This window comes from Octodon degus, unplaced genomic scaffold (genome assembly GCF_000260255.1).
Source record: "Octodon degus isolate 3935 unplaced genomic scaffold, OctDeg1.0 scaffold00146, whole genome shotgun sequence".
NCBI lineage: Eukaryota > Metazoa > Chordata > Mammalia > Rodentia > Octodontidae > Octodon > Octodon degus.
Window position 1 is genome coordinate 3,688,103 of NW_004524722.1, and position 9,856 is coordinate 3,697,958.

General features: G+C 45.4%; 2 protein-coding genes across 5 annotated transcripts in view; both read left to right on the plus strand.

Annotated features, from left to right (window-relative positions):
- Stim1 (stromal interaction molecule 1) overlaps nt 1–4,002 on the plus strand; it is a 247,356-nt gene extending 243,354 nt beyond the window's left edge. For all 4 annotated transcript variants that reach the window (XM_004641963.1, XM_004641962.1, XM_023702091.1 and 1 more), the window contains one exon: nt 2,120–4,002. In XM_004641963.1, coding sequence (XP_004642020.1) covers nt 2,120–2,627 — 508 coding nt within the window. In that variant the 3' untranslated portion in view covers nt 2,628–4,002. The remainder of the gene's footprint in view (nt 1–2,119) is intronic.
- A 1,047-nt stretch (nt 4,003–5,049) lies between these two features.
- Nucleotides 5,050–9,856, plus strand: part of Rrm1 (ribonucleotide reductase catalytic subunit M1) — a 40,858-nt gene continuing 36,051 nt past the window's right edge. The window contains exon 1 of the mRNA XM_004641965.2: nt 5,050–5,372. Coding sequence (XP_004642022.1) covers nt 5,354–5,372 — 19 coding nt within the window. The 5' untranslated portion in view covers nt 5,050–5,353. The remainder of the gene's footprint in view (nt 5,373–9,856) is intronic.

Below are 9,856 nucleotides of genomic sequence, written 5' to 3' on the forward strand. Positions count from 1 at the left end.
AATGACATTGTGGGTCAGGAGAAGTGAGGCTGGGAGGACCTCAACCTTTTATTTTCCTTGGTATTAGAAAAGCAGGGTACTGAGATGCTCCACTCCACAGCTTATAAGGACTTTTTTTCCGGTGTACTTGCTCCCCAGGACTTTCTTGGTACCTTGCTCAGTGGTTTGTATGTATGTGGAAAATGATATAGACTGAGTAGTGTCATCATGGAGCTTTACAGAAATAAGGATAATTTAAATAGAAGCAAGGAAGCTGGCTGTGGTTGTGCATACCTGTAATCCCAGCACTCACGAGGCTGAGATAGGAGGATCACTGCAAGTTCAAGGCTAGCATGAGCTACATAGTGAGGTCAAGGCCAGCTTGAATTATATGGCAAGATCCTGTTTTGTATTATTTGTTGATGAAGCCAGATATGAGACTGAATATTTATAAACACTAGATTCTGTGGCTGAAACAGAATTTGTAGCATAGAAGCTGGAATTGTTTTCTGCCGTCCAGGAAGGTACTGGCCCATGAGGTATCTGCTTAGTGAGTTTTTCTCTGAGAAACCTATGATAGTTACCAGCTAACGCCTGCCTATACCTGTGTACGGGGACTGGTGCCCTCCATAACTTTTGACCTTGGTCTCCTTTCTGGGTCCTAGGATATTCTCCTTTCCTGCTGGTGACACTTTTGCTTCCTATCTCAGAATCTCAGATGTATTTCCTTTAGCCTTCTCCTCTGCCTTTGCTGTGGATTCTCAGGCCATTGGGAAAGCAGAAGGGTTCAGGATTGGCAGGGAATGCCCTTATCTATATTGGTTTATTTACTGAGGCAGGATTAGTGACATAGGAATTAGTTCAGGGTCTTTTTAGGAGCAACCAGTCCCTGAAAGGGTCTTAAGTTCTTGGACTAGCCTCCGTGTGTGCATGTCTAGTGTGCAGTGGCATGTCTCCGTAACTTAGCCTTGCAAAGAAAGCCCCTTGTGACTGGCCCCTACATGGGCCTTCTAGCTTGGCTGACCTCATTATCATTCCCATGATACTTATAGACTTCTGATTGCTTTCCCAATATTTTTGATTCTCCAAACAGTCTTGTGAAATAATTGAGCTGTTATTATCATCATTGGACCAAAATTGAGGACCAGCAAGGTTATATAACTTGTCCGAGATGATAGAGAAGAGTCCAGCGCTTTTATGACTCCTTTAAAAGCCAGCATCTTGCATTTCTATGCCTCCTTACATTTTGTCAGCATAGTTGTGAAATAGAACCCACCCTTCCTGCTGCCATGGTAGGCTTCAGTCTGAACTATGTAACACCTCTCTGTATGACCTCAAGTCTTGTAGGAGGTTAGAAAGAGGCAGCACCTTGGCCTTTGAGGAGTGGGTGAGGGATTGTTTGCAAGGCTATTCTAACTTTATTGTCCCCAACCTGGGTCAGGCCCACTGACTGCATGTACCCTATTCCTTGGGGCCTGGCCCAGATCACTTGTATCCCAGGATGCAACAGGAGTAAGTGGGGCTGGGGGGAGAAGACATGGAAAATGGTGACTCAAAGCAGCCTGCAGGTTCTATGTCAGTTTAGGATTGAGTCTTAAGAAATCTAGCCAGCTCTGGGAAGACAGATATTTTAATTGAGGAGGATGCCTATAATATTTAAGCCAATAACTGTACCAGTTTAGGGCCTTTGTGTTCAGCAGGATGGAGTCCAGGCATTGAAAAGCCCTTTGCCTGACAGATGATGGTATAATGACATTTGTTTTTGTTTCTTTTTGTCCATTTCTTCTCTTTCCATCACTCCTCCCGCTTTTTTTTTTTTTCGTTCCCTTGGTCTTTCTTCCTATTACGTGCTTCTTCGTTTTTGTTCTACAATTCTCTCTTTTCCCTTTTTTTTTTTTTTAAACCAATTTATCCCCATTCCCTATTCTTGCCTCTTATGCTGTACTGATGGCTTATTCAACTTTCCTACTCATTCTTCTCCTTCCCATCTGCTTATTCATTCTATGTTTCTCTTCTGGCTCTCTGTTCTCATTTTCTTACCCTGGTCTTATTGTCTCATGTCCCCTCCTCCTCTTTATGTTTTTCTCATCTCCCTATCCTGTATATGTCCTTTTCTTCCTCTCTGTCCTATGTCTTGCAGGGATTTGACCCATTCCGATTCGGAGTCCTCCCTCCATACGAGTGATCGTCAGCGTATGGCCCCCAAGCCTCCTCAGATGGGCCGTGCTGCAGATGAGGCTCTCAATACCATGCCTTCCAATGGCAGCCACCGGCTGATTGAGGGGGTCCACCCAGGATCTCTTGTGGAGAAAATGCCTGACAGCCCTGCCCTGGCCAAGAAGGCATTACTGGCGCTGAACCATGGGCTGGACAAGACCCACAGCCTGATGGAGCTGAGCCCTTCAGCCCCACCTGGTGGCTCTCCAACTTTGGATTCCTCCCGTTCTCACAGCCCCAGTTCCCCAGACCCAGACACACCGTCTCCAGTAGGGGATGGCCGAGCCAGTCGAAACACACGCATTCCCCACTTGGCTGGCAAGAAGGTCGTGGCTGAGGAGGATAATGGTTCTATTGGTGAGGAGACAGACTCCAGCCCAGGCAGGAAGAAGTTTCCCCTCAAAATCTTTAAGAAGCCTCTTAAGAAGTAGGCAGGTTGGGAGTGGCAGTGGTGAGACAGCTTTCCTTCCTTGGGTCCTTTGCTTCCCTATCCTTTACCCCTTTAAGATATCTGGCCCCTAGAACAGGCATGGAGGGCCTAGCCCAGGCGTCTGGGCACTGTACATACCTGCCTCCCTCTTTTTTGGGTCCTTCATTGTTAATTTATTAACTGAGCACCATGGCCTGCCTGCCCTGCTTTCCTCCCACCCATGGGCTGCTGCTGTCACTCCCTCTCCACTTGAATGCATGTCTTAGTTGCTGTTCCCTCAGCTCCCAGCTCCATCTCTGGGGTCCAGACTCTGTCTCTGCTGTCCCAATTTTGAAGTTTGGTTTTCTGTTTCACTCTGTCTCCTGCTTTTAGGTTCTTCCCTCCTACACTCCCTAACTTCCCCTTGTAGTTATGGGGAAGATAGGAGTAACTTGTGACACTTGTGCCTCAGATCTGTTCACCCCACCCACAGTGGTTCTGTTTGCCCCAGACTGGGGCCATGGGCCTAATCTTTGGGGTTTGTTCTTTGGGAGTGTGATGGCTGGAGAGAACATCATCCTAGAGCTCACTAAGGCCTCCATGGCCCCATGGGAAAGTGAAAACAATTCCCAGAGAACAAGCTACCAGAGTTTTGAAGTGATGCCATGCTTGGGATGGATTAGGAGAGACCTCTCTTAATTGGAGGATAGTGGATGCCAGAGCCATAGGCTATAGGGCAGTCACCTTTTCTCTCTTGTCCTGCTGACATCTGCCTCCCTTTTACCCCTGCTCCCCCATACTGCAGGAGTATCTGTCTCTTAGAGGTGCTGCCCCAAAGCTCCCCAAGTATCAGTACTCCTGGGGCTCAGGACAGTTGGCTCCCCTGGCTAAGGGAGCCATAGTTGTGATAATAGGGCTCTTGTGGAGTCCTGGAATGGTTGAGTAAGAATGTTGTTTATTTGAACCAAAAGACAAAATAGCTTAAAAGTGAAAAAATAAATCTCCTGAATTTCCCAAGTGCCTGCATAGCAAATTCCCCTTGTCAGACTCCATTTTCATGTTGCTGCATTGCCTGGGCCAAAGGCTCAAAAAGAACACAGTTGACTTGGGGAAGGGGTGGTGAAGGAAGATGGTATATGTGAAAGCTGCTGTGACCACTTCCCCCCACCCTTCCCACCCTCTTCACAACTCCCGTTTTTGCTATGGCTGTAAAGGTATTTTCCTTCTGCTCCATTCTGCCATGCCTTTACCCTGGGATCCCATCTGGGCCTGGGGTTGGTCTTAGGAGGGCTATAGGCTGCAGATGGCCTTGTACCCTCTGGATACCCTCACATGGGTTTTTCTGTGTTATTTCATAAGACTCTTTGAAGTCCAATAAAGCATGTAGGAGATTTTAATTCTGCTGGTTTTGACTTTCATTGTGTTCTCTGTGGTTTAATTGATGGGATGAAAAAGAGACTAACTCGTCCTCTGCCAAGGGAAAAGAAAACAAAATGTACATACCAAGTTACCCCTGGTAGTTACCTAATAAAATGCAGGATGCCTAGTTAATTTGGAATTTCAGAGAAACAGGTTTTTAGATTTATTTCCTATACCTGACAATCCTAATTTTAGGGCCATATTGATCCTATAGCTTCACCTATGATTTATAATTTGCAATTACTTCACAGGGAGCTTGGTAGCATCTGGAAGACAATGAGGAACTTGTAAAAGGCTGTGACAGGATTTATTTTTATTTACTCTTTTTTTTTGTGGCCGACTCAGCCCACCTGGGGTGATCGATCCACTGTCCCTGGGAGCCTGCCTAAAGGTGCCTAAGCAAACGCTTTAGACCGCTGAGCCATCTCACCAGCCCGTGACAGAATTTAGAGACAGGGTGCCATAAGATTTCGCAAAGATCAGTTTGTGTCAGCCTGGTATATTAGGATTCTGTTCTTAACATCCATAGTCACCAACCCCATCCCACTCCCACAAGGCAACACCTTCCTTATTGCTGAACTCTAAAAGGAAATGGGTCATGGTGGTCTGCTTACAAATTCTCGCAGGGTTCCTTTTTGCGTCAGGATAAAGCCCAAACACTACTGCCAGGTATGACGTTCTTCCTTCCAACTGAGTGCCATGGCTGACCTAAGAGTCCTGGGGATTCCCAATTGCCCCCTGCCCGCAGCGCCTTCACTACAGCCCATGTCTGACAGCAGTCTCTGGGTTTTCATTTAGAGTCAAACAAGAAAAGTGACGAACTCCGCGGGCACCTTTACATTTGATCTTAGCCGAAAAGCCGAGAACGATTGGCGGGCTCCGATAGGGTTCCGGGGCCGCGGTTTCCGCTTTGCCCACACCCAACATGGCGCAGGAGTACAGCGCTCCCGCCGGCTCCGCCCACATCCAATTGGGTGGTAGTAGTCGCGCAGCCTCTCGCTTTTGCTCAGACTCAACATGGCGGCTACAGGCGAGGCCCGGCGGCTGGTCTGATCTCGCCCTCACGACCCCGGGGTAGCGTCGAGCAACGTCATTCGAGCGCCAAGTCGCGCCGTTTTATGCGTCACGGGCGCGGGAGCGGGAAGAGGTTCGGATTGCCGCTCGTCTACTCTGGTGAGGCGAGTGCTATCTGACCTCCCAGCTGCAGTCCCTGCACCCGAGCAATCCCTTGGAATCCAGCCATTCACCCTCTGCTGCCGTCTCGAACCCTCCGGCGCCTGGGAGCTGCAGCCTGAACTCGACGCCTGAACGCTCCAGCCATTAGCAACGATGCATGTTATCAAGCGAGGTGAGGGGTCGGGGAAGGACAGCGGGGTAGGTGAGGAGGGAGAGGGGCTCGGGCAGTCGCCGCCAGAACTGTTATTACCCGCGCCGCCCGCGCCCGCCGCTTCCCGCCTTTCCCGCCGCGGCTTCCCGCCCAGTTAGCCACCTCGGCCTCTGTCTGCCGTCCGCCACCCTTCCCTCCTCCTCTGGCGTCAGGCTGCGCCCCCACGACTTTGTCTTCTTGCCGCCTTTCGACAATCATACCTGCCCAGTGTGGAATAGTGGCTATGGGCAAAAGGGAGAAACTGAACCCCAGGGGGAGGTTGCGGTGACACCAGTCCCCACTGAAGGCCAGTGTTTGAACCCATCGTGGACAACAGCTTTATTTGAAACCGTGGGCGTGGTGACCTGTGCTAGGCACGAGAAGAAGCAAGGAGAGAAAGGGCACGGGTACCTGTCATTTTTCTGGTCTCTTTTGTGGGGTGAAAGTGAGGCGATAGGGTGAAAAATCCCAGAAACAGGCAGCGCCCTGTGCTTTGCCCTTTGGAAGAGAATGTGTTGCTCCACGTCCCAGGAGTAATCTGAGGAGAGGAAGAGATCCTGAGGCAAACATGGCCAAGCCTTCTGACAGGATGGGACTGGAAAGAGCCAGAGACTCATATTCTTTATCAACCATTATTTTTCTTTACGTTTGTTGTCTCCCATGTGTCCAGCCCTTTGCTAGCACTTTTATAAGAGGAGTTAATCCCTACTTTAGGAATAAGTTAGAAAAACAAGAACAACACATAACAGGAACAGATTCTGAGTTGAATCCACTTTCCTCTGCTAAAACAAGACATTTGTTTCAAAATAGTAGGCATTTAGTAAATACTGCTTTGGGGTTTCTGTTTTGCCCACTGGACTGCTCACATTTTGGGACTGCTTACTTTTAGCACTAGACCTGCCATGAACAGAAAGAAGGTCAGATAATTAATTAGAATAATTACATCAAGCTATAGGACATGATGGTTGTTGTGAGCAGGCAGGTAGTTGATTTGGTTGTTTCCAGCTTAGTTTATGTATAGTCAATAAATGGAAGGATGGTGGATAATGGTGGTCTTCTTGATTTCTGTACCAGGAAAGTATTTTCTGAATTTCCTTACCCACATTTTATCTTACAAGATGAATTACCGAAATCTGTAGTGCACTTATATAGGTCTTTTCCAGTAAGAGCTGAACATCTAGTTTTTAAATTTTTTGAAAGAAATACATGAGATGGGTCTTGTGAGTCAATAACAAAGTTGAAAATTTATGTATTTAGATTACTGAAGTTGGTAACACCTCTGTAGGATTTTTAACTTTTTGAGTCTACTTTGAAAAACTGTAGTTTAAGAAGTACTATGTACAACAAACTAAAAGATAGGGCTTATTTTCTTTCTTGTTCTTTCGAAGAGCATAATTTGATCCAGATGGTTCATACTCTATAGAGTCTACTGTGCCAGTTGCATTCAGCAAAACTTAATATTCAAAATGTACTTAGGTTTTTAAATTTTAATTTATTATCTTTTTAATTTTTATTTTTTAGGGAAGGGTCTACATGGTGTTCATGTTGCTACTATGTTAGACTCTTAGTGAACCGCCTCTTTACAGCCTCCCAAGAGCTGGGGTTACAGGCACACCCCACCACACCCAGTCGCAATTGCTGTTTCAGCATTCCCCCCCCCAGGGTGGGGCCTGCAAGCAGACAGAGATTGAACCTCCGAACCTCCATCCCCTGCGCACCCTGGCCCCTGTGCCTGCTTGCAGGTGCTTTAATCCACTGAGCTGTTTGGCTGACCCAAATGCAACATCTTCACTTACCCAGGAATAGAATTTTTTTTTGTGGCCAGTTCAGCTCACCCTGGAGGTGGGACTGGCGTGGCATTTGGTGCTGGGGATCGAACCACATCCCTGTGTGCTTGCCTAAGCAGGTGCTTTAGGCCACTGCGCAATCTTGCCAGCTGAGGTTTTTTAATTTTAATATACATATATGGAGTTTTTTGTCAATTAATTTTGACTAATTTTGTTGTAATTACTCAGAAGGGGTTACTCAGTGTGCTGACACCTTAAAAGTTTTTTTGTTTTTGTTTTTGTTTTTAGTGATGGGGTCTCACTAAGCAGTTCAGGCTGGCTTTGAATTTACTATGTAGCTGAGTCTGGCCTCACCATGTGCTGATCCTCCTTCCTCAGCCTCCTGAGTGCTGGGATTATAGGTGTGTTTCACCATCCTGGTGGCGTGCTGATGTCTCGCTAATCACTGTGAGGGAAGTAATAGGGGAAGCATGCAGTTCTGTTTTCAGAAAATTTAAAGTCAGGGATTTAGGAATAATCCATAGGAAAGTTGTTAAGAGAACAGAAGGGAATGTTAGATGAACTTTTTTTAGTCTGTTATCCTGAGCTGTTTTTATCCTAGTTAGAGATTAAAACTAAGAAAATAAAAGTTAAGAGCCATTTAAGTAATGATAGAGTAGCTGAATGAATTGTAATTTGTTCTTTGGAATTTAGTGTGTTTTCAAAACCTGGATTATAACCTACAGTTAAAAAAAAAGTACTTTTAGTTTTGTTTTTTTGAGACAGGGTCTGCTATGCAGTTCAGGTTGGCCTTGAACTCACTTTGTAATTCAGGCTATTCTCGAACTTGGAGTGATCCTCTTGCCTCAACCTCCTAAGTGCTGGGATTACAGGTGTGTAATGCCACCACAACCAGCTAAAAAAGCACATTTTTACACGCATATATGCAATACATACATACATACATACATACATAGCTCCTCCATCATTTCCTTCTTAATTCTGATCATAGCCTAGCATATTATTATTTGTGTTTATTTTTATGCTTGTTATAAAAGTGACCAGATACTTTCCTTCCTAGGTTATTGCAAGTTCCTGCCTAATGGCTGCCCATGACGCGAGTCCACTCCCAGTTGTGGACACACAGTTACATGGTCAGTCCTTGAACTATTAGTGTACTTGGACTTGAGCCCAGTGCAAGTCAAGTCATGCCAGAGGAGTCATAATGAATTCACTTCCTAAAGTTGGAATAATAGTACTATAGGCTGGATGACTCAGCATAGAAATTTGTCCTGCAGTTCTGGAGGCTAGAAGTCTGGAGTCAAGGTGTCAGCTGAGTAGGTGTCATAGACCCTTTGATGGGTGTTATGGGACCTTCTCCACCTTGCAGCTGCTTCGCCACAGTCTGCCTCCATGGTGCTCTCCCTGTGTTTCTGCCTTTACCTGCACAGCCCACTGTTTTACAACTTTGTTTGCTGGATATTGTGCTGGACAAGGATGGGATGGCAGTGTTGATGAGGCAGATTCATTTGCTGCTTTGAAAGATCTTAATAGTTAAAAACTAAGCTGTATTCATTCACTGACTCAGAAGGCATGTGTTTAGCACCTCTGCTAGAAACTATAAGTATTGAGGATTCAGTAGTGAACAGAGGCCATCCTTTTTCTCATGCAGTTTACATGCTAATTTGGATGGAAGCTGTAATTTTACATGTGAAATGAACTGACTCCTAACGTGTTTATGTAAGTTACTTATGTAACTTATAAAGAAGCAATTTCATGTACCAATTTGAGAGATGATCATAGTAAAACCAAGTAATGTGATAAAGATAAATGGAAAGACAACCATGGATTGTATGATCAGAGGTCTCCTAGAAGCTGATTTGAAAGAGCCTTGAATAGTACCATGAGCCAGCTGTATGAAGGTCTGTAGTCTGAGCATTCTAGGCAGTGGGAAAAGAGAGTTCATAGCTTGCAGAAGAGGCACATTTTGGTCTTACATGATTAGTGAGGTTTTCCTGAAGGTAGAAGTATTAAAGATAGCTTATAACAAAGAGGAAATCAGATAATTCAAATTTTACAAATGGTCCTGAGTTACGAATTTTTTGAGTTTATAATAATACAAAAGTCATACATGCATTCAATAGAAGCTGTATTTTGAATTTTGAAGTTTGATCTTGTTTTGGGTGAGTTGTATTTAAAATATATCAGTATTTTCTGATGGTGGGCAGCAAGCTGAAGAACCTAATCAGCGATGTGATCATGAGTGTAAACAACTTATATTTTATACTCTACGGTGTTCTATATTCTATACTGTAACCAGAGTTAGTTAAGTGTATTTGATTTTTGTGTGTGTGTTTGGTACTGGGAATTGAACTCAGGACCTTGCACTTGCCAGGCAGGTGCTCATGCTGCTGAGCTATATCCCTGGCCCTGTATTTGATTTTACATAGTTCACAGGCCCAGAAGTGATGAAATGTAGACCAAGTGGAATCACAGGTTTTATTTATTTATTTATTTTGCAGAACCGGGGATTGAACTCAGGCCCTTGCACTTGCCAGACAAGCACTTATTCTACTGAACCATTTCCCTGGCCCCTGAATCACAGATTAAAGAACAGTGGGTGGCTGGGGAGATGTCTCAGTAGAATAAGTGCTTCACTGGCAAGTGCAAGGGTCTGAGTTCAATCCCTGGTTCTGCCAA